The 25830-nt window shown below is 36.1% G+C and overlaps 2 protein-coding genes and 1 long non-coding RNA gene across 3 annotated transcripts; all 3 read right to left on the reverse strand.

Moving 5' to 3' along the window:
* Positions 1 to 581: 581 nt before the first annotated feature.
* Positions 582 to 4347, reverse strand: LOC115918142. The gene is made up of 3 exons (XM_030999326.1): positions 4207 to 4347; positions 3650 to 3809; positions 582 to 3265 (listed from the first exon to the last, which is right to left on the reverse strand). The coding sequence occupies exons 2-3, from the start codon at positions 3799 to 3801 to the stop codon at positions 2437 to 2439; spliced, it is 981 nt and encodes a 326-aa protein (XP_030855186.1). The 5' UTR covers positions 3802 to 3809; positions 4207 to 4347; the 3' UTR covers positions 582 to 2436.
* Positions 4348 to 6208: 1861 nt separating this feature from the next.
* On the reverse strand, positions 6209 to 8941 carry LOC100891305. The gene is made up of 4 exons (XR_004066630.1): positions 8057 to 8941; positions 7484 to 7595; positions 6730 to 6815; positions 6209 to 6388 (listed from the first exon to the last, which is right to left on the reverse strand). It is a non-coding gene; the product is annotated as an uncharacterized LOC100891305 (long non-coding RNA).
* Positions 8942 to 9527: 586 nt separating this feature from the next.
* Positions 9528 to 22251, reverse strand: LOC105443897 (neuronal PAS domain-containing protein 4B-like). The gene is made up of 4 exons (XM_030999190.1): positions 22011 to 22251; positions 21583 to 21668; positions 17567 to 17699; positions 9528 to 9613 (listed from the first exon to the last, which is right to left on the reverse strand). Exons 1-4 carry the CDS (start codon positions 22249 to 22251, stop codon positions 9528 to 9530), a joined length of 546 nt encoding a protein of 181 aa, XP_030855050.1.
* Between the last annotated feature and the right edge of the window lie 3579 nt (positions 22252 to 25830).

Raw genomic sequence — 25830 nt, forward strand, 5'->3', positions numbered from 1 at the left:
ATATTATAGTATTTTTCAGCACTTTAACATCTATTTTATAAGAGCACATCATAATCCCAAGAGAAGATCATAGCAACAACAAAAAAGAAAGAAAATAAAAACTCGATGAAATTTCCCTCAATTTTTTTTTTTTTTAAATTCTACTTCTAAATCGTCCACGCAGCCGTTACTAGGTTGGGTTACATACAAATTATCGTGTCAAATTAGTAAATCAAAGAAGGCCAATTCTAAGATACCACTGTGATATTAAAGTTCCCATATAGTGTGTTCATTTTAATGTAGTTAATGTCAGAAGGGGTGGGGATTCTTTTTTTAAATTGTTTTTTTTATTCCAATTATGTTTCGTTCTCTCGATGCGAAATCATAATGTTATACCTAATACTTTGATATTCTATTGTAATAACATTGCAAGGAAAATACATTATGTTGTTTTTTAACTTTTATGTCTAAATTATTATTTTTTAGATAAAAAGAATAATGTGCAGATATGAATATACAATTCATTCGTACACTGTTTTTATATTTACCCTCTTTGTAAAGAGAAAACAAAATGCAACATACAGAAAACGAACACACTCTAATTTTGAACTTGAAATTTATTTGCATGATGTGGTGATTTGACATTTGAATCCATTCGTCTTAGATAATCATACCCCCAAAAGCGTAGAGATTCGATCAAATAGAACCCCCCCCCCATCTCCATTAAACAAACAGTGATCATGCAACCACATATCTCTATTAAAGCTAAGCGGAAACATTTTTACCCTCATGGTTCATTTTCTACCCAGTATGTTTAAGAGTGTTTGTATTTGCGTAATGCTTGAATAAGATAAAGAATTATTTAAACACATCAACTCAACGTGTAAATGATTTGGTCACGAGTGGATGCAATGATATTAAGTGTTCAATCACCTTCATGCTTAAAACTGTCACGAAATTTACGTTGGATCATCAATACTCCTAATTTGCGAATTAAGAACATCTACTTTGATACATAGTAATACATAGCAATACATATTTAACGCCTTCTGATTCTGAACAAGACGGGAAATAATATTTGGGGACACATTCAGTAAACTCATTTCCTCATTGCATTTAATGTGTCCTAAAAGCATGCCAGAATGGGTTTTGCCAGGGGCACATGCCCATGCACCACTCTGATATGTATCAATAAATTAATTCCGATTATTATTCCTGATAGTGAATTTCCTCTTTGCATAAAAAAGTCTTCGATTTTGTCCTTCTACAACATTCATGTACATGTATCTACATATTTGCATAAAATCGACGGTGAGAAAAACATGCATCACGGTAAGGAAATTAGGAGCATGATGAAATCAAAATTACAAAATCAACTTCATTTGTAAATGTTCGGAATAAACCAATTTTATAATTAATTCAAGAAATAGAGTTCCAAGCATGTTATAAATATTGTCAGTAATACCCATTTATCAAATTCCGTAAAAGATAAATACTTTTTAGCGTTATGTTAAAAACTGATGCAGTTAATTTTCTAGCAGAACTTTAAATCTGATCCTATTCAAACTTTCAAATAGATTGTATCAGAACTGTAATAACACTTGATTCATGCCACGATCCAGAAAACAGGAATGTGTTTTATATATCCTTTCTACATTTTGATATACACATTTGTTTTGTTTATTAATGTAAAAAATGATAATCACCAGTCTGTCATTATTCTAAAATTCAGAAATGTAACAAATTTAGTTCTGACTGTATTATAACGATAGTTTGTTGGTTCTTTAGTATAAAGTTGCATCAGTAAAGCTTCTGGAATGTCAAATTAAAAGTTCAAAGCCACAAAAATTATCCATCTATATCGCAAAAGAAAGAAGAAGGAAAGAAAAAGGATAACACAAAGGAACAAAAATGGCCGGAACGAAGTTCACCATAATACTCGTTGGTGAGTAGGGCCTGTTATATAAAAAAATCAAACAAACCATACAAAACATGCAATTAACGGTTTGTTATTTGGGTGAATCTTGAAATTTAAAATAAAAACTTAGATTGTGAGAATACTAAAGAAGGTAAATAATGATGCAAAACGAAAAAAAATTATTGTATAGTGCATATTACATTATGATATAACGTCACTATTCTCTTGCATAATTTAGACATTACAATACTCCACATAATTCCATCAATATCCATTGAAATTGCACCAAAAGTATTCATTTCTCTTGAAAAGGGTTAATATTTACATGATGACAATGTACCTTTTCCGTTGTAACTATTCATTCATTCAGCAAAAGATACAAAATGTTGAAAAGTTAGCGTCAAAATTTGACATAATTTGCAACCATTTATCAAACACAAGGTCGAATGGAGTATGCAATATTATGAACTTGATTTTAACGCTAAAAGATCTCGTTACCCCATTGTTTTCCTCTCAAGCTTATATAAATATAAATATAATTATGGCACCGTTTCAGATAATTCCCATGTTGCCTGGTCGAGTAGCTTAATCTGATCATTGGACAGGCACTTTAGAGCTGCTGTCACACTCTCTTCCACTGATAGCATACCAAAAGAATTAGGTCGAGACTGGTATTTCTTTTCACTTCGTCCTCCATTATCTCCGTCAGACCTTTGTCGTAGTTCTGCTAACGAACATCGTGACGACAAAAGGCATATGGTTCCATGTGCCTTGTAGGTGTCCTTTCGACCAAACAGACATGTCAAGTCAAGAGTTCCTTGTAGACGCTCAAGATAGCCGCCATACTGATTACCATTGTTCATGGGGTGACCCGATACCACACTTGGGTAAGGCCGTTCTCGTGCAGTTCTGTTGTTCTTTATCCTTAGCTTTCCTTCGGCACGTGGTGACGATGGGCTGCAAGGGCTTCCAGGAGATCCATCAGGGTTCTGCTGATACGGTTCTATTGAGGAAAAGTCACCATGCATCGTGGATTTGATGTGCTGGATGAGTGCTGAAGGTTTTCCATGCGGCCTTCGTTCATTATGGCGTCCTGACACCAAGTTAGAGCTCACGTACCAAGGCTGGGGTAATCCGCCCAACAATCCGGTTGCCAATGAACACGTAAGCTTTTCGTTGTTGTAGTGATTGTTACCCTGGCTAGCTCTTAAGGTGTAATGGCTGTCCACCTCGACATCCTCTTTACTCTTGTTTTCCTCTCTGTAATGATGCCATGGACTGGAGCCATTATGGTAGTTCCTTGGGCCTACCACGTGCTGATCAGCTGATGACGTATTCTGATGGAGATTGCCAGATTCAATATCGCCTCTGTAAAATTGAAAGAAAAACCCGAAGTTGTCAGAAATAAGTATTGTCTTTATTATCGTCGTATAGCTTTACGTACATCAAAAGATAGTCGATTTTATCATGCGTGTGTTTTTCCAGTTAGGTTTGAAATTAAATCGTCAATAAGTCGTAGAGAGGAAATTAATCGATGATTTATACATTTTCCTTGGGAAAAATCCCTGAGAAATGAAAGGTCACTTTACTAGGGATATTAACTTTACGGAGGAATAGTGTACACCTACCGACATGTTTCAATTGATAAAAAACACACTCCACAAAAGATTTATAAGTTGAGATATTTTATAGCGGTCAACATTTTGTGTAAACAGAAAAAACCAAGGCATGAAAGAAAATTAAAGGACGAACCGGACGATGCGATACTTGCAGATTATGGTGTACGACATTTGACCTGAACTTTCCCGGATAAGATGAGCTGTGATGTGAGTGGTTATCGTCTGTTTGTCCTTGGTAACGAGTTGGAGTGTCGAAAAACATTGGGTTTCATTGGATGCTGTCATTACTAAAACTGGTGGATTGAATAAAAAAAACATAAAGATGCAACAAAAATAATATATTGTACCTGCCATCATGATGGACATAAGAAAGGATACAACAAGAAGAGAAAGAGACAGAAAAGGAGAGGGGAGACAGAGGAGCAAAGGCGATCGAAAGTAAACAATACACTACCCTCAATTTATAATGCACGTGTTATGTGTATCATTGATTTGACAACAATCTTAAGGATCATGAGGATGCAGTAGTGGTGAATCGTGCTTCCGACTGAAGTACATAATGTAACTTAAAGAATATTTGTGAATGAAGTTTTAATATGTGTCTAATTACTAATTACCTCATTTACGACGATGCGAAACTACATTATTTCGCTAAGGTCTATGTATGACATTTTAAAAGAGTCTGCTTACTTTCTTGATGAAAATGTTTGGCAACCAATACATATTCCGGATGAACAAGACGATACCATCGATGCCCGTACAACTCTTCGCCAGAGTAACCAAGAAACAGAGAAGCCCTATATTTAAACAAATCAGAGAAGTAATGTTTTGTTAAAGATACTATGTCCCTTTTGCAGCCAACCTCAAATTCTGTAGAACTTTGCAGGAATTATGAATATGTCATGTATGTCCTATCTGTGAAATTTAAACGTTAGCAGTGTCCTCATATTCAAATTATGCAAGGAAACCCGTTTACTTGCTAGACTTCACTGTCAGACACTATTGGGAGACTGACTGGCTTCTTTTCTTCTTTGGTAATAACATACATGAAAAGAGTTGTAAAGGGTACATGAGCATTTGTCTACATCAATAACCCACTTCTTGTGATGACCAAGCTTTAACTGATTGAATCTTTGCATAGCATAAAACGTATGACCATTCGGTACAATTGTCTGAAAATCAAGACTATTACTTTTGGGCTCTATAGCCCTAAAGTCGATTTGACAACTAATAGTCGTTATTTTCCCACTTGAAGACATTTTCAAGCCCCACCTTTTTTAGGGAAGTTCTAAATTAGTATTATCTTTCAAATACAGTTGGAATTTAACTCTTTTTGGCCTGCAAATGGGACATAGTACCTTTAAAGCCCCATCTGCACTAGTTTATTCAGGAGGGATTAGACCTCCTTGCGTGGTCACTGGCAGGTGGTTATCTCATTAAATCAGTTCTCAATTAACTTAAGAAAAGGAGGATAATGGGGGACCAACGGGTACCGCTTAAGCATTATTGGCTATATAGAGGGCGCAAGTAGATACAAGTAGTGCAGTCCCGCTTTTACATAATTTTTTTTCTCAAAAACTCTTTAAATTGGGATATATTCATAACATCTCTATGTCACAGTTGTCATATAAGTCTTCACTGAGTGGTGATTGTGTTTATTGTTTAGCTTAGTTTTGTTTTATTTTGTCTATTTGTTTTTCTTTTTTTTTAAAGATATTTTACTTGGGTTAGCATAAGGGATATAGTGTATTTTCGCTAGTCCATTAAACCCTAGACCATTCATTAACGTTATCATTAATACGATTGTTATACTATTATACTAGTATTATTATTATTACAATAATTCCTACTATTCTTATTATTATCATCACTGTTATTATTTTTGATAAAACTTGTATTATAATAATTATCATTATTATTACAATTATTATTATTATTATTTTTACTATTATTTACTATTATCATTAATGTTATTATTGTTATCATCAATGTTTTTTAATATTGATATCATTTGTACTATTATAAACTATTATTATTATTGTTATTATTATTATCATTATCATTATTACTATTATTATTATTACTATCGTTATTAACGTCGCGATTAAGTTAAAGACAATCCAACCTTTGTAATAAGTTCTTTCGTATGAAAGCAGAAAACAGAATGACGAAAGTTTGAATAAATAGCACAAATAAAAAGAGAGTTATAACTGAATTGAAAGATGAAATCACTACATCTATTCCAACCTTAAATCGGAAATAAGGTCAGTGGATTTTGACGTAGTCACGTACAACTTTCCCAAATTTCGCGTGCTAAAAATAATATCAATAATTTCTGTTTTCTCCTAAGCGCTTTCTCCCTCGGGGTACTACTAAAAATGTATTATGGATAGTTGTCAAAGCTCCTCTAAAGAGAAAAGACCCTTCTGAGTCATAAATTTTGAAAATGTGACATTCTGGTAATTTTGTGTCTTTGAAAAAATGGGAGCGTTGTCCGCCATTACACCACAATGGCATTACCGATCCGGCCAATTTGCAATTCTTCAATATAGCTTTCTTATGGTTTGTCCTATTTCGTTTTATTTTGCCATTCTGCTTTTTGTGAGAGCAATTTGTTATTGAGGTTAGATTTTTCCCTTTAAAGTGTTAGTTTGTAATGTCAAAGAAATAGAATAGTCAAGACTTGCCTTTTACATGAGTCAATAATCCGCATATCTAAGGTATGTTTGGTGGTAAACTCGGCGATCGGGGCATGATACATGGAGGTGTCTATACTGGTGTCTATAGGGGTACATAGGGCCAGGAACACACCCTCATCTCCAGATTTTACATCTCCCTCGGGATGAAGGAATCGACCGTCTATATGAAAAGGCTGAAAAGAAGTTCAGCAAAATTACATGGAAATGTTTTTTGTTTAAAATGTAATAATCTAGTCTACCCAATATGGTAAAATCCGTAATTCATTTAAAATATTTTCATGAGTCGTAATAGACTCCATATTTAATGAAAAATTCGTGTAGATGTTTTGCTGATAATGCAATCACACTTCGAAAAGAAGTTTTACCGATTCAGGACGAAAGTAAAAGAAATAGATTTGAATGAAATCAATGAAACAAGAAAAATTAATGAATGTTTGAAATTGCCCTATAATGATATGAATATCAATACATCAACCGCAAATTTATAAAAAAATACCACTTTCACTTTTCTTACCTTGCATTCTGTTCCTTGAAATGGCATTCTTCTGCGTAGAGACCGGGACATGATCATTTGACATACAAACGAATATCTTGATGAACCTGTAAAAATGCAAGAAAACTACTCATTAATTTGTCATTCACTTAGAGACAAAACCTTACGCCACTACTCTTAATTATATTATTTCAAAGGCCAACGACAACATTCCAATCATGTAAAGCCTGAGAAAGATGATGAAGGAGCTGGAATTGACATGATTGATATTTGAGGTATTCTAATGATGATTTTTTTTCTTCTCATGATCCTAAAGAATATTTACATTTTAGTAACCTTGTAGACCAATATTCCAATATTTTCTTTGAAGATGCTCTAAATACGCTTAGTGAAAGGCAAAAAAAAAAAAATTAAAAATAGAAAGAACCCGTAGAATGAATACAATTTTAACGAAAATGTCTTTTTTACATTTCACGAATATAGATGAATCAGAATCAGCTTGAGAAGAATTATTGGTCATCGTACTCTAAGCACCCTAAACATCTTTTTAACTGACAATACAAAAACAAGTCTTTAAACAAATGTCTTTGTTTTTTCATAATATGATCTAGGCACTTTGGTATTGTTCATCTAACCATTAAATGACAAATCAGAAACGAGAAACCCTCTGAATATTATTGTCTGAAATCTGTTATACGCCATAAGCCGTAAAACTCAAAATCACAAGTGATCAAGGTAAATATCCTGAAGTGGAAACAGCAGCTTCTTGACTCACGTGCTAAACAGGCATTCTTGTCACTGGCGGCGTTGAGATGAGTCTGGAGGGTCACATGATCAGCTACATCTACCAGATCATATACATCTCCTCCACCAGATAAGATCTCTACCTAGAAAATTTAATAATTTTGAAGAACGAGTTACCTATCGTGTTTTGTTAGGGTTCATACTGTCTCAAACTGGGGAGGCAGCGGCCCCTTCCATGTTCCTCTTCATCAGAAAATAATAATAATAATAATGATACATTTATAGAGCGCAGAAACTATCCAACATTAAGTATAAGAGCTCCTGATATGCTTAGATTTACAGTTACAATGATGAAGTCCTACAATTTAAAGCACAACACGAGGAGATAGATAGCGCCCTCGCGCTGCGTGGACGTGTTTTTCACAGGCTCTCTCAATCCGGTCAACTTTTCGGGAAAAATTGCATATCTTCACTGGAAAATTATACTTTTCTTCTGGAAGTTGGTTTCATTGCATATATGTTCAGGATATTGGATCCATAAGCGTGGTGAATTGGGTTATACAGTATAGGGTAAGCAAACAAAATCTGGGCTTTCTATACTCACCCTCTAACACACACGCACGGCGGGATTTGATTTTCCCGCCTCCCCCTAACACCCAATCATGACGACTTCCGCTCCGGAGGTCGACAGTTTCAACCTGGACGAGGAGTTTCGGACAGTCACGTATGGCAAGAAACGCCAAAATAAACGAAAACGTGAAGGAAGTCTGACTGTAGAATCTATCTCCCTCAGAACGGACTCCTCGACCAGTTCAGATTCAGACACCTCACGAAATACTGACTACAAAACTCCCTCCTCTAACCGCACCACTTCCATCCATAGCACCCAACTTTTGAAAACCCTGATAGTCCCAATAGATAAGACCAAATCCTTAAAGAACGTAACCCCTAAAGCAATAGCTACATCGATCAAAGAATGTGTGGGACAAACACCCATGATTGAGTTTATCAAACACACGTACTCCGGAATTCTTGTTCAGTGCAAGACCCCAAAACAACATCGAAACCTTAACCAAATCCAATCAATCGTTAACATTCCAGTTAAAGTACAAGAGAAGATCGTGGGTGTAGAAGGTGTCATTTCAGGGATCCCGGTAGACATGACAGAGAAAGAGATAGAACAAGAGCTGAAATGCCAAAAAGTTATAGCAGTTAAAAGAATCATGAAGAAAAGAAAAGAAAACAAAGGAAATGAAAACGAAACAAATCAGCCAGAGTACTTTCCGACTAGAAGTGTCATCTTGACTTTTAACTCAGAACTTCCAGAAAAGGTTTCTATGTTTTTTCAGACATTCAGAGTCTCGTTATAATATATCCCACTCGTTCCCAGGTGTTACAGATGCCAAATGTTTGGTCATGGCATTGCTCATTGTAGATCGAAGTTGAGATGCGTTCGCTGTGGAGATCCCCACACTTTCGAACAATGCCAAAGAAAGAAGATCCAAAATGTGTAAATTGTGGAGAAGCCCACTCCGTTGCCTATAATGGCTGCAAAGAAGCTAAAAAGGCAAAACAGGTCCAGCAATTCAAATGCGAAAACAAACTAACTTACGCACAAGCCTCGAAGGCATGGAACGAAAAACAACGTCATGATCAAATTTCCAACCCTATCCCAGAACCCATTCAAAAGAGCGCTCAACAACAGGGTGCATATCAACCCCAAACAAACAAAGAGTCTCCCCCCAATTACGAACCCCCTACCAAAGTTTCAAGTGCTCCTCATTATGAACAACCATCCAAAGTCCCCTCTTCCTTATACTCCCAAGATCAAAATCAATCAAACAGAAATACAAAACTCGCGGGGAACGCAAATTTAACAAATACTTATGTCAGAAATGGAATCTCCTCAACAACAGAACGAAATGAACAAATATTGCTCTCTATTGTACAATTGATAATGATTTTTGAAAAAGATAAAAGAGAAGTTGATATTATTGAGCTGGTTAAAGTAGCAGCGGAAAGACTACTTTACAAAAGATTGAATCACGAGCAGTATGATGGGTGCAGTTAGTTATTTAACAACAATAGCTGTGCTTTCCATTCTCCAATGGAACGCACAAGGCATGTCCGCACATGGACATGAGCTCTTGAAATTTGTAGACTGTAATAATAGAACAAATAAAATAATTCATTTAATTTGTATCCAAGAGACTTGGTTCAATGACACCAGGAACTTAACCCTTCCAGGCTATACTTGTATCCCCCAAAACAGAAAATCCCAATATCGAGGTGGATGTGCTTTTTATGTTCATGACTCTATCCAATACAATCACTCCTCTAGAGATGAGACAGATTTAGAATTACAATCCATAGAATTATACGTAGCTGATTCTAATTATCGAGTTGTGAATTTTTATAACCCATGCAAACAACTAAACCAAATTATCATGCAAGAACTTCAAAAAAGCATCCAAGAATACGATAAATATATCATCGTAGGAGACTTTAACTCACACAATACTTTATGGGGGAGTGAAAAAACGGACCCCAATGGCAAGATCATTGAAAACTTCATAAACGAAAAAAATATGGTTTTATTAAATGATGGGTCCGGAACAAGAATGGATCCGAAGAACGCAAAAGTATCAGTTTTAGATCTATCAATTACGTCCCCCCTCTTATCTGGCAGATGCGAGTGGCGCGCTTTACAAAACAAATTTGGAAGCGATCATTACCCAATCTCTATTCATATCATACTAGATAAAAAGCACAACGATAATAGACAAGACGAAATGGAAGATATCAGATGGTCCTTTCGGAACATGAACTGGACAATTTTCTCGGGAGAGTGTGAAAAAATGTTTCATCGAGAAAACGAAAAAAATGTAAATGAAGACCCAACAGAGTTATATCTACACTTTATCAGTACGATCACCGAGGTTATTCAGAAAACCTATCCAAAAAAAGGTAAACGACAACGAAAACCCATCCCTTGGTGGAATAAGGAGTGCTCAGATAAAATAAAGGAGAGAAATAGAGCTAAAAAGAAACTAAATAGAACAATATCGATTGAGAATTTAAACGACTTTTTGAAGAAGAAGGCAGAGACGCAGAAATTCCTTCGTCAATGTAAACAACTATACTGGAACAACTTCTGCCAGAAACTTAATCGATTTGTCCCGGAATCTAACATCTGGAAATGCATTAAAAGATTGAATGGCATACAAACCAAAACAAAAAGAATTCCAGTACTGAAAGACAAAGAAAGGATTATGCAGTCGGACCAAGACAAGGCGGAGTTACTTGGAGGTTTCTTTCATACAATTTTTACTACAGAAGCGCCAAAATCAACAGAAAAAACCCGAAGTTGGCAGCCGAATCAGGAAATTAAGGATAATACATTAAAGGAAAGTAAAGTACATACTCTGAATGGGGCTTTCGGACTAGCAGAATTCAATAGAGCCATCGAAAAGAAAAGAAATTCTGCTCCTGGAAAAGACAGAATACCGTATTCAGTTTACCAAAACTTGCCCCTTGTGGCGAGAGAGTACGTACTACATTTCATTAATTTAATCTAGGAATCCAACCAAATCCCTCCCCAACTTAAACACGCGATAATGGTCCCAGTCCTAAAACAGAACGGAAATGCAAGTGAGGCATCATCGTATCGACCCATAGCGTTATCGTCATGTCTCATAAAAATCATGGAAACGATGATTAAAACAAGACTTGATTGGTTTCTAGAGAAACATGGGATATTACCTACTTTTATGAGTGGGTTCAGAAGAGGCCGTAGTATAACAGACAATATAGTAAATCTTGAAAACGATGTCCAGAAGAGTATAAATAATAAAGAGCATACTTTAGCCGTTTTCTTAGACATAAATAAGGCATATGATACAGTATGGATAGAAGGCCTAATTCACAAACTAGGAAGTATAGGTATTCAAGGAAACATGCTTAGATTTCTTCACAACTTTTTAAAAGACCGCACTTATCAGGTACGCGTTGGTAAACAACTATCGCACGAGTTCAAGATGGATAGAGGTCTCCCGCAAGGTAGCATATTGAGTCCCACACTCTTTAACACAATGCTCAACGATATCCCAACAGACCATAGACGTATTACGTCTATGAACAGACCCTTCGATAAAAATATCCTTGTATGCCGATGATTGCGCGATATGGATCTCACGCAGCAATATTCCTTTCATTACCAAAAAAATACAAAATTATATTGATGACCTATACATAGCTGGTTCACGTCCTGGGGTCTCCAACTGTCGTTAAAGAAGACTGCCCCCCTACTTTCACCAAAAGTACCAAAAACCATGAGATAAACCTCACTTTAAACAAAATACCACTAAAATGTGAAAATACACACCGATTCCTAGGTATGTTATTTGACAAAAAACTTAACTGGACCCAACATATAGAGTATTATATTCACCAGATGCAAGAGAAAAATAAATATTTTAAGATGTTTAACTGCATGGTACGTCATGGGGCAGTTCATCTAAGCCTTAATAATGGTTTATAGAGCTTATATTCGCCCCCTTTTGGACTTCGGGTGTGAAGCCTACGACAGTGCATCGGAAAACATAAAGAAGGTGTTAGATCCGATTCAATACCAATCCTTAAGGATATGTGCAGGTGCCCTACCGTTAACTTCACTAGCGTCTCTCCAAGTAGAAATGGGAGAAGCCCCATTAGATCTTAGGAGACAACAACTAGCCCTAAAATATAAGCACAGCATAGAACAACAACCTAAGCATCCAGTTTTTCCAAGTTTACAACCTTGTTGGCAGTATTAGTACATGAAAGGAAAACAGTGCAACAAACCGTTTGGTTATCGAACAGAAAACTCTAACAAACACCTTTCTGTAGAAAAATTAAAACCCCTAAACTTCCCCCCATGGTTACTAACGGAGCCTGTTATATCAATTGAATTGGCTAGTCAGATAAACAAATCTGATAATCCACTGCTTTTGCAACAGAGAAGTTTAGAGATAATAAACACAAAATGGTTTAGCCAACTTCACATATTCACAGATGGGTCCAAACTCCCTAAAGAAGGACGTTGTTCTGCAGCTTTCTATGTTCCTTACTTCGCGTGTAAACAATCAAAGAGATTGTCTGACGGAACATCCTCATATAGAGCTGAGCTGGCGGGGATAATGCTGGCCCTCAATTGGTTACACCAGTTAGATACATTATGTAGGATCAGTTATATTCAGCGACTCACTAAGTGCCTTAGTAGCAATAAAGAACAAAAAAGAAGAGAATTTTATTTCAGAAATACTTGTAAGCTTATCCCACCTTAAATTAAAAAATATAAATGTTAGCTTTGAATGGATTCCCTCCCACTGTGGAATAACAGGAAATGAATGTGCGGATTTTCATGCCAAGGCAGCCCTCAGCAAACACGTTGAAATAACAAACAGCCTTAATATCTCAGAAGTGAACAGCAATTTAAAAAAGCATTTTACCGAGCTGTGGTAATTAAGATGGCAGGTTTCTCCAAATACACACTACAAAACAATCCAAAAATCGGTTTCACAAACCTTCAATTGCAAACTAGAGCGAGCAAAAGAAAAGATAATACGTCGTTTACGACTTGGACACATCGGTCTTAACGCGGATCTAGGCCGAATGGGAATACATCCAACTTGACACTGTAACTCGTGTCGAGAAGTAAAAACCACTGAACACTTTATAGCAAAGTGCCCGAAATATTTAATTGAAAGATCCATGCTACTCGCTGAAACAGATTGTATAAATCCCGACGATATTTTAAGGCTCTTAAATTCATCAGAAGCTAACATTCAAAACGCTTTATACCGTTTCGTTGTAAGAACGAAACGTTTCAATTAACCCAAAATATTCGAACATTTTTTTTTTTTTTTTTTTTTTTTGCACCACCACTCACAAAAGCCCACATTTTGTTTGTTTCCCCTAAACATTTTAATTATCCAATGCAACATGTATTATAAACACCACTCTATCACAACATTGTTTTTCTTTTAATCGAAGGTTTATTAAAGTCTGCAAAGTCGCTCAAAGCCAATTTCCCCGGAAAAGTACCCTCTTGATTTTAAAATTGTTGATCAATTCTTTCTTCTTTCGAGTTTCCAGATTATTAATGTTTTCCCAAAGGGAGCCCCCTGTCTACACCCGAGAGACAGGACGGTGTCTGGACGGTGTCTTAGAACGGACAGGACTACGCGGTAACCTACAGGATACAAAAATCTACATTTTGTCGTATTTTTAATTTTTTTTCTTCATCTATTTTCTCTTTCATTTCATTTTAAGGGGGAAATGAAGAAAAAGAAAAAAAGAGAGAAGCCTATATTTAATTTTTATTTTTGATACTCTATTTAAAAAAAAGAGAAAGAAAGAAATTAATATTAAAAAGAAAGGCGTTGGTGATAATAGTCAGGTCTTGACTGATTGCCATTACAACAAAAAACAACAACAACATTTTCCCAGCGGGCGTTATTGTATCGACTGACGTAAAAATGCATGGAAGTAGGAACCATACAAGAACAGCTAGTAAAGGTCAAGAGTCGGCGCGTGGTCCACAGACAAAAATAATGAAATATAGAGGATGTAGGCGTATACTGCGTATATAGGCGTATAATATCCTGCATATAGATCGATAATCCTGAATCCACCGACAACCAGGGGCGTCGCTAGACCTTTTTCAGTGGGGGGGGGGGGTGTAGAGGCCAACAATTACCGACAAAACTAGCCACCAATTACCGACAAAACTAAACGTCCAATATCTACAAATTCAACCCTATAAACCTGGGGCAGAAGGCTAAATTGTTTTTCCTATGGACTATCTATAGTACTTGCATCTGCGCAAAATGGTCATTTTCCTCGACGACATAAATATACGGATTATTTCTTCAATTTAGTCAACATCATAGCTATATATTTTAATGCAGGCGCGGAGCTTTGACGTTTCATTAAATTATTATAAAAAGAAGACGATTTGCTGTACCGTTCTCGACTGTTTATCCTTTTCTGAATTCAGTTCCCCCCCCTCCCCTCCCGCGCAAAGCGCGGAAGCTTTAACGTTTCATTAAATTATGAGAAAAAGCAGACGATTCGGTGTACTGTTCTCGACTCTTAATAAGCCCTATTCATCTGAATTCAGTTTCCCCCTCTCGCGCAAAGCGCAAAAGCTTTGACGTTTCATTAAATTATTAGAGAAAGAACACGATTCGTTGTACCGTTTTCGACTCTAAATAAGCCCTATTAATTTTGTCTGAATTCAGTTTCCAACTCTCGCGCGAAGCGCGGAAGCTTTGACGTTTCCTTAAATTATTAGAGAAAGAATACGATTCGTTGTACCGTTTTTCGACTCTAAATAAGCCCTATTAATTTTGTCTGAATTCATTCTCCCCCTCTCGTGCGAAGCGCGGAATCTTTGACGTTTCCTTAAATTATTAGAGAAAGAACACGATTCGTTGTAACGTTTGTGACTCTAAATAAGCCCTATTAATTTTGTCTGAATTCAGTTTCCAACTGTCGCGCGGAAGATTTGACGTTTCCTTAAATTATTAGAGAAAGAAGACGCTCCTTGTACCGTTCTCGACTCGTCTAAATAAAGTTTTCCCCTTCCGCGCGAAGCGTGGATTTTTTGGCGTTTCATCACCATATAGAGAAAGGAAGACGATTCCTCGTACCGTTTTCGAATCTTATTAAGCCCTATTCATCTGAATTCAGTTTCCATATCTCGCGCGAAGCGCGAAAGCTTTGACGTTTCCTCAAATTATTCGAGAAAGAACACGATTCGTTGTACCGTTTTTGACTCTAAATAAGCCCTATTAATTTTGTCTGAATTTAGTTACCACCTCTCGCGCCAAGCGCGGAAGCTTTGACGTTTCCTTAAATTATTAGAGAAAGAACACGATTCGTTGTAACGTTTGCGACTCTAAATAAGCCCTATTAATTTTGTCTGAATTTAGTTACCACCTCTCGCGCCAAGCGCGGAAGCTTTGACGTTTCCTTAAATTATTAGAAAAAGAACACGATTCGTTGTAACGTTTGCGACTCTAAATAAGCCCTATTAATTTTGTCTGAATTCAGTTTCCAACTGTCGCGCGAAGCGCGGAAGATTTGACGTTTCCTTAAATTATTAGAGAAAGAAGACGCTCCTTGTACCGTTCTCGACTCGTCTAAATAAAGTTTTCCCCTTCCGCGCGAAGCGTGGATTTTTTGGCGTTTCATCACCATAACGAGAAAGGAAGACGATTCCTCGTACCGTTTTCGAATCTTATTAAGCCCTATTAATCTGAATTCAGTTTCCCCATCTCGCGCGAAGCGCGAAAGCTTTGACGTTTCCTCAAATTATTAGAGAAAGAACACGATTCGTTGTACCGTTTTCGACTTTAAATAAGCCCTATTAATTTTGTCTGAATTTAGTTACCACCTCTCGCGCGAAGCGCGGAAGCTTTGACGTTTCCTTAAATTATTAGAGAAAGAACACGATTCGCTGTACCGTTTTCGCCTCTAAATAAGCCCTATTAATTTTGTCTGAATTCAGTTTCCCCTTCTCGCGCGAAGCGTAGAAGCTTTGACGTTTCCTTAAATTATTAGAGAAAGAAGACGATTCGTTGTACCGTTCTCGACTCGTCTAAATGAAGTTTTCCCCTTCCGCGCAAAGCGCGGAGTTTTTGGCGTTTCATCACAATATAAAGAAAGGAAGACGATTCGTCGTAACGTTGTTGACTCTTAAACCTTGTTTGAATTTAGTTTTCCCGAAAATTTTAAACCTCTGATTTCTTTAGCTGATATCATAGGAAAGTGAAACTTCGAGAAAATACAAGTATTGTAGTTGTAGTCACTCTCGAAGTCGTTACAGCGGATAAGAAGTCACAGTTTGTAGAGAAAAAACTTGTCGGCCGACCGACAATATACATCTCACCGACTTCAAACTTCTGCATTGATATAGCACACGAGGATCGAGCAAGAATACCGACACAGCTGACCCGACACAGCAACATATTTACCCGTGTCTTTCTTGCTCCCTCGACGAGACGACTCCAGCCAACAACCCCCTTCTCTCTTTTACTCCCACTCCTCCTCTCTCAGACTCTTACCTCCCCTCTCTCTCTCCTCTATTTCACCCCCGTTTCTTTTGTTTCACTTTCACTTTTTTTTTTTTTTTTTTCTTTTCCTTTCATTCCTCTGCTCCCTCTTTTTCTTTTTTCTGTTTCTTTCTTCTCTTTTCTTTCCTTTCTTTTTCTTTCTTTCCTTTCTTTTTCTTTCTTTCCTTTCTTTTCCTTTCTTTCTTTTCTTTTCCTTTTCTTTTTCTCTTTTCTTTCCCTTTCCCTCTCTTTTTTCCCTCCTTTTTTTCCCCCTCTTTTTTTCCCTCTCTTTTTTCCCTCCCCCTTTTCTCTTTTTCCCGACGGCAGCGCAATTTTACCGACAATATCCTGACAGGTGGGGGGGGGGGGGTGTCGCACCCCCACACCCCCCCCCTTTTGGCGACGCCCCTGCCGACAACATAACTTTGCATAAATTAAACAATTAAAAGATAGGCATTGACGTAGAACAATAATAAGGGGATTATAATTAATCTACATAATTGCCAGTTATGTAATAATTCGAACCCTTTTTTGTTTGTTAGTTTGTTTCAGAAGTGCTAATTAGAAGGAAGAAAAAAAAAATATTCAGCGTTGTGAGTAAATTCACATTTCTGTAGTTGTTTTTCAACTGAAATCGGATAGAATAAAGAATTTGAATTTGGGAGCATAACAACATTGGCTGAGCAACGATTTGAGATATTTTTGATATACATCTATTACAGCGTGCTGTAGATGATAAGCTGAATATTGAGGTCAAGAGTCTAACTTTCAAACATACACATTATCATTTTCACATTTATGTAGTCTCAAGTTAAAGAAAAAAAAATTGACATAAGTATTAGTTAAAAAAATCATATTAGGCGGTGTCACACAGAAAAATCCCTTTAAAAAATCCCTTGAAAAATCCTTTCAAGGGTCATTGTTATTATTTATAATTTCTGCTTTTTTGTGCGTGTGTGGATGTCCAGGCCCTCCAATTTTGTTTGATTTTGGAAGAGTAAGGGGGGTCTCCCTACTGCATCTCAAGATGTCTAGATTCAAGAGAAATATTCGTCTTACCATGGAATGCCCTAGATGATCGATGACGTTTTCTGATACATGAAGAATCTTTCCTGATGGTCGTACTAAAAGCAGAAATCCCGATAAAGCCTGTTTTCACACAAAATTAATAAGGGTGAAATTAAATGAAACAAAAAGGTTACTGATGAGACGCCCATTCATATAGTAAACAAACACAAACATAACAAGTATGATTGCGCGTACTTCATTGCTTTTTGAATCCATTTTGATTTTTCATTTCAAAAATCAAAATTGGTTAACACGGAGATGGGACGAAAAATCATCCCACCCCTTCACACCAACAATATTTGCAATTGCAAATTGCAAATTGTAAATTGCAACATAATGATAATAATAATAATGATAATGATACTAATAATGATAATAATAATAATAATAATAATAATAATAATAATAACAATGACAATGAAAATGATAATAATGATAATAATTATAATAATGATAATATTATGTCTTGTTTACCCAGGGTAGCCTCATCAGTTTTAATACTTTTGTCCCTGAGGGCCCCGCTTTACCGAGCTACCATGATGAGGTCATCGACATCAACGACAACAGCAACACATGCATGACAGCACGGTAACTAGGTCACGTGAAATATATTTTTGACACGCATAACAATAAAATTGTTTCCTTCACCATGTGATCATTAACAATTTATTCGTCATTGTTGTTTCGGACGTACATATTCTGAAACCTCACTGACATATTCTTTGAGAAGAGAATGTTGGTTTTTGAATATCCACAGGAGTTTACTTTTCATTACTTCTCAATCCTTGGGCCCGCACGACCCGGTTAAGAGAATTTAATGACCTCATACCATAGCAAAAATGAGAAAATGATAAACAAGAGATGGATCACCTCTGCAAATTTAACACAAATAGAACTCCTTCTATTACAATAGATAGCCACTACATACTCTTGAGGCATGAGGATTAGAATAATCTCACGACGGGACGATCTAATCCCATCGGAGCGGATTAAGAGTGCTTTGCTATCGAACGCGGATTTGAGAAGTCATTTTACGCGCGAGCTGCAATCTTGTTGATATGGGTAGAGCAATTTTTTGTAATTATGAAATGCATTTTTCTGGCTTATTCGGTATGGTATCCAAATATAGAGCATGATCCTTGACATCCTTGTCATGAAAACAGGCAAGATGTAGGTAAACAAACGATATACCTATTTCTATTTTAGATGTATATTAGAAACTCATTTTTTATGTTAAATTCAATTTTATCCCATCGAAAGAAAAAAAAAGGAAATTCAAGTTTTGTCTGATTTTTTTTTCTCAATTTATTTTGTACGGCAAAGTTTAATTGAGTGAAACTACAGTGCATCCATTTTTTTAATTTTTTTTTTTTTTTTTTTTTTTTTTGGGGGGGGGGGGGGTCAAAATCCATGTATGTCATCAGTTTGAACAAACGCCATAACCGCGAGTATTGGACGATCAATAAAAGAGGCGTAGTTCGTCGAATATAACATTAAGAAGAATTGAAGAACTTGTATTGATTCCAGTAATTTCGAAATTCTTAACCGTTTTTTTCCCCTTAAACGTTCAATGCTTGCTTAAAGGCATTATTTAACAATGTTTCCAGTTTTACAAATCTGAAATGCGTGGCCCTACGTGTTATCAGTGTACGTCTGACGTGATATGGTGTAATATTTAAGCCCTAAAAAATACGCTTCATAATGATCATGAAGTGCTTCAAAAAAGTAAAAATCTTTGAGTGACCGGTTTTACCATACACATTTTCCCAAATATACTGTAGTGTTCAAAATTGTTTGGAAAATGACGGTTTTGACGTTTCTAATTCCAATCATAAATATCTTGATATTCAGACAAACGATAGGCTTGTAAAAGTCATGGGATTCCTGACTGACCTAAAGGTTTATAATTATGATTGCAGCATGAGCTAAAATCCAGGATTTTGTTTAGACTCTGAGGCAAAAATACCCAATCCCTTTAACTTTTGAACAATCTTTTTAAAAATAGAAGTCTAATATATCCTGATGAAATAGATAATTTGTTGATCTATCTATAATTTTGATAGATCGATTGGGCCGCTAATGAAAATAAGCAGATAGTCAGTTTCACCTGTCATATTGTTAAAGTGCAGTATTCATTACAATAAAGTTCTTTCAATCCCTTTTATTTTATAACTTTAACAATAAACGAATAAGATAAGATGGTAGAACGTCTTTGAAACGGAGGCACCAACATAAAAAGGGCACCTAAAATGTTAGATGCAGATAATTGTGAAAATACAAATTTTCAGGCAAAAGTTAACTCATATTCGGGCGACAACATGCCTTTACATGATTTTCATAAAATCCAGTTTGTTTTGTTAAAGGTAAAGACCAGTTATGGTCATGCGATTGCATTGTGAAAGAAACGTTGTGGAATCGATCAGAAAAGGTTGATCATCTAGCATCTAGCATCTGCAAGGTTCTGGAATCATCAAAATGATAAGAAATTTGGCCCATTCTTCGTAAAGTTACAAGAACTATACACAGAAAGATGTATATGGGACTACCCTATATCTCTCACAGACCATGAGAGAAACAAATTTACCAAATATATGAATTAGTAGGCGGTTTCCCGGCAAATTTTTTATCATCATGTATTAGTCAAAACATATTCTTTCACATGATTGGTAATGAGAGCTTCCATTTCATTTTTGAAATTGGGGCGTTTCCAATACTGGTCTTTACCTTTAAGAAAATGATATTTGACCGTGATAAAGACAGTATCATCTTTTTCAGAAACTAGGATGTTGATATTCGGGGAAGCCGAGGCGCCACTTCCAAATCTCTCGCGAAAATATTCCAGTATACGCCTATACGCTAACTATACAGTGAAACCTGCGTATATAGACCACACAAGGGAGACAACAAAAGTGGGCTTCATGAGCAGGTGGTCTTCATGAGCAGGATTCCTATGATACATGTTTCAATGAGAAACACAATACAAGGGAGACAAAAATTGTGGTCTTTATAGACAGGTAGTCTTCCTATAAATATACAGGTGGTCACTAAAGCAGGTTTGACTGTACTAAAATTCTGTAACAAAAAAAAATAATCGTATATCACACTAATATAATCAGAGGTTCGCGATAATCCGTCATATCCACATTCTAGTCGGAGACCAGCCTGTAGGTCCCGTGACCAATCATTGATTCTAATGATTTTAGTGTCTAATAATATGTTTTCTGACATAACAAATTTAACTAAGCAACTTTTAAAATCAAAAGTGGTTGCCATAACCTTGAAATTTCCCCCAAACCCATGGATAAGAAGTTGTTAGATGTTTGTCACCGAAACGGCAGCCATTTTGAATGTACATGGTCAAGGTAAGCACTTTTACTTTTGAAAGTTGTATAGTTGAATTTGCCATGTCAGAAAACATATTATTAGACCCTAAAATCATTAGAATCGGACAATGTTAACTGTGTTGGTGAATTTCTAAAGTGCATTGACCCTTTTTGACCATAGCGCCCTCATTTAAGGTCGGGGGTATATCAAACTATACATTTTTGGAATCCTTATGACCAGACGAGTAATTTGATATGCAATTTGATAAGATTAACTGTGTTGGTGAATTTGATCACCAGCCAAAAGTGTGTTGACCTTTCAACATTTTTTACCATAGCGCCCTCATTTAAGGTCGGAGGTATAGCAAACTATACATTTTTGGAATCCTCATGACCAGACGAGTAATTTGATATGCATAATAACACGATTGGAACTATTTGAATTTTTATCCCTGTGTGACCTTTGTTGACCCCTCACGAAAATGCCCGGGATTTTCAAGGGGGCAGCCCAAGTCAAAATTGTTCGGTATTCATCAGGGAACACAAAAACACTTTCAAACCTTTGTTCCCAGAGATTGGTCACGGGACCTACAGGCTGGTCTCCTACTATTCATTGAAATCTAATTTCTAAGTGACTATACCTGGGTTATCTCGACTGTAGCAAGTGAGGATGTCTGACTTGATGACCTTGTCATCTCGCCGTTGGATTCATTTCCAACCATCCATGCTAAAAGGAAGAGAAATAGAGGGAAAATATGCCAATCGCAGAGGCCGGACTTAGTTATATCTTATGTTTGGCCCTGCTATTATGAAATCATTTTGTATGGCTAATTGTTCTTATACATATTCTTTCCTTTCTCCTTTAATCATGTACATGATTTTTTTTTTTAAAGGCGAAAAAAAAATTATAATTTGAAAGCTGCTACTTTTCTTCTCCTGCCAATAATCTTACACGTATAATTCATGTTTTTAACTTTTAGTAGATAATTTGTATCTAGATTGATTTGCGGATACTTAAAATTATTGCTTTTTTAATTTTAGTGATTTAATCGATCAAACGAACTTCAACCATCAACTAAAACCCCTCCCCCGTTCAAAGAGGTGTAATGATGCTCCTGATCCATACCTTTTGTATAAGAAGAAAAGAAGTTTCCCGTACGTATGTAGACACAGGCAAGCGACATGACTTGAAGATAACTCAGCCTCGCCTTGACGGCGGACGGCAGTGGTAGTAGGTGCCGTAATGTTTCAATCTCCGAGTTGATCTGATCGCGGCGCAACTTAGATGCTTTCCCTGTCGACCGCTGCATTGCTGAAATTAGGAACAATTCGTCCTTGTTTTCACGAAGTGACGGTAGTGAGGAAAATCGTAACGCAAAGTGAATGCAATTTTTGTTCACTACCGTCACTTCGTGAAAACAGCGACGAATTTATGTCTCGAGTTTTATTACTGTGTTTAATCTGTTAAGAACTTCCAAGTAATAAATACATTAATGTTTTCAGGTTCAACTTCAGAAGATAAACAAAACACCTTTCTTTCGTTTCATTAATTATTGTAACAAACACATTATTTAAGCCCCCATCACACCAAACTAGTTGTCACTACGTTCTGTAAAATGTTGCCAAACGTGCTCACACTGTGTGCGAACGGAGTGAACGTAGAAGCAACTTCTTACGACCTGTTAAAGAACTTTATGGACGGACTCGGACTGGCTAGTGCGGGAGAGTCTCTAGAACTTTGAGCCTGTTCAAAATTTCCCCCGTCCTGCAATTAGACGGAGTGACAACGTACTTAAAACGAGGAGGACGTACTACAAACGGACTGATTGCCGTACTATGAACGGAATTACCGTACTTCGATCGTACTAGGAAAGTGTTACAATGTGCTGTGGTCGAGCATCAATTTATTATTAGCAGCAGCTAAGCCCCATCACACCAAACTAGTTACGAACTACGAACTAGTTAAAATGGTTTGGAGGTATTGGAGACGAGGTAGAACTAGTTATTAACGGGTATAAACTGACTACGGACTGACTTGAACTGCCTGGAAATGGCAAATTTACCCGATCAGAACTTGATATGAACTGACTGTGGATGGGGTACAAACGACATGGACGTATTCGGGACTGTTTATAGACGAACTAGGGCCGTATTATAGACATTATTTACAAATTCTACTCCGACCACAACCCGTTTTACGATTTTCCGGGACGGTGAGAACTATATAATACCCAAACACTCCCTACTTCAAATGATCGGCTCATTGATTTTTATTTATTCAATCATAAATAAATGAAACGAAAAAGATGTGATCGCTTGCCTAGGTCAGTTTTTATCTGCTTATTACTTTTTCTTCAATTAAACCAAATCAAAGGCAGGTGATAATACACATCACATTGTATTTTTTTAACGTAGTTAGCAAACTAGCCGAGGCAGTTAGATTGCCATTATTGTACAATAGCATGATAATTTATACATAACTGCACTGAGACGGTTAAGTTTCTATTTTTATTTATTCAATCATAAATAAATGAAACGAAAAAGATGTGATCGCTTGCCTAGGTCAGTTTTTATCTGCTTATTACTTTTTCTTCAATTAAACCAAATCAAAGGCAGGTGATAATACACATCACATTGTATTTTTTTAACGTAGTTAGCAAACTAGCCGAGGCAGTTAGATTGCCATTATTGTACAATAGCATGATAATTTATACATAACTGCACTGAGACGGTTAAGTCGAGAGCATACGATTTAAGAGAAATCATTCAAACTTACCGTAAATCAAGCATAAATCAAATTCCAACTTTAAGCATCAAACACAATTGAGCGAAGAGGAGAGAGATGAAAGTTTGACAACCAGGAAAGTCCTTTTGAACGAGATGCTGTTCTACTCCAATCTATTACGGGCCGAGAGAGAAAGATGCTAAATATTCTTTTTGGCGCCTCAGCAGACGATATTGTATACGCATGCGCTCTTTCGTCATACACGAAAAGTGACGAAGGATTGTTTTCTTTTCAGATGACGTAAACCAAACTTCACCTCGGAAGTCGCAATGGGATGTAAACATCTAATGAAGCTCTTCAATCTTTTTATCTCATAAATTCATCAAAAATCGGAAATTCTCTAATTAAATATATTTATTTGCATTCAACCAATATAGGACAACATCACGTCCACATCTTGATAACAAAAACAAGTCAAAGGTACTGTTCAGCATTATCGGCCACATGGAATTTATATTGTGCATTTTCAGCATCTTGAGTACAGCGAAAATGTTTATGGTGCTTATAATTTGAAAAGTCGCAAATAAAGTCCGGAAAATAATGTAAATGCTATTCAAATCTAATTTGATATTACTCTCAGGATTTTTATTCTCAGATAATAGAATACTAAAACAAGTGCTGCATAAAATTTGATACAGATTAGTAACATCTAAATCCCCATAGAGATGCATTGGTATTGCGTTTAATATGGTCATATATTTTAGTTTCTTGTTCATGTCATAACTATGATAAAGAACCAATTAAAGACGAAGAAAAATGTGTCGCATTAAATGCAATATATATATAATGATAATTTCTTTTCTTCATATTTACCTACTTATAGAAAACGGATTTTTGTGACTCTAATTGAATGACATATCGAGAAAAAAAATACGTGAGAACTGTGCAAAGGACATATTATTGAATTTACTTGTTACATGACTTTGCATGAACACAACACAAATGATAGTCGTCGCTTGGTCAAACAAGCTTTATCCCGGTAAACACGAGGCATCATCTTAATCTATGTTAACGATCGATCTACAGCATGTTAGTAATACATTACATACAATACTTGTTCAGATGATGCAAATCTTTTTATATCCGGAAATAATTTAAACTATTTAGCTTCAAATTAAATTTTGAATTACAAATAAAACAAAATAAAAACGGTGTCTTGCCAATAGATTGAAGTTTAATATTGATAAGACTTGTCGTATGATTTTCAAACCAAAAAATTATCATATTTGTCCACATGATATTGATATACATAATAAAAAATTCAAAATTACAATCGTTCATTTAACAAGGAATTATCATTGATGATAATTCACTCGGAAAGAGCATAATAATAATATATCATGTAAAATAAATAAATCTATTCGTGCAATTAACAGGTCAAAGAAAATAATTCTATCAAACTGTGATCTTCTTAATATCAATGATTGTAATGTATTATGAGATTATTGTGCAAAGATGTTTTTGAACCGAATCCCTGCTTTACGAAAACAAAGAGCAGACAGTAATATGGCAATAGAGAGTGCAGTCAGAGAAATATTACCTTGAAAACTTGAAGCCTTATACTTGTGAGTTAAACTGCGTGTTTCAAGTGTGACGTCGAATGAATGATAGTAGATAACGTCATTGAAGCCCAATATGTGTACGTTGGAATTCATATAATTACAAAACATGCATACAGAAAAATAAACTATAAAATAAGAACATGATACCATTGAACACGTAAATACGGAAGCAAAAGGTTCTCTTTTTTACGTTATGAACCAAAAGGACGTAGAATTTTAATGACAGAATCTGTGATTTGTAGTGATATAGAGTGGAATATTTGCTGTTCATGTCTCCACCACGTAGAATAATTGCAATGGCGGTGGCGACACCAGGGAGGTGCTAGGATTACCCTCCTCTATATACACCGTTCTCCAAGTCAGCCACTCTTCTTAGATAGGTAAGGTTGACAATTTATTTTGTTTCTTTATGAACTATGTCTTTCGTGTGTTTCTTTCCTTGGAACGTTCCTGATCATGAGCTTTTGCTTTTGATCGCTTTCTATGAATTGGTGGAGCGTTTTCCTATTTTGTATAAGGACATTTTTTCATGAAAAACGACA

The sequence above is a fragment of the Strongylocentrotus purpuratus genome, unplaced genomic scaffold, assembly GCF_000002235.5.
Source record: "Strongylocentrotus purpuratus isolate Spur 01 unplaced genomic scaffold, Spur_5.0 spur5_scaffold_5, whole genome shotgun sequence".
Taxonomy (NCBI): domain Eukaryota; kingdom Metazoa; phylum Echinodermata; class Echinoidea; order Camarodonta; family Strongylocentrotidae; genus Strongylocentrotus; species Strongylocentrotus purpuratus.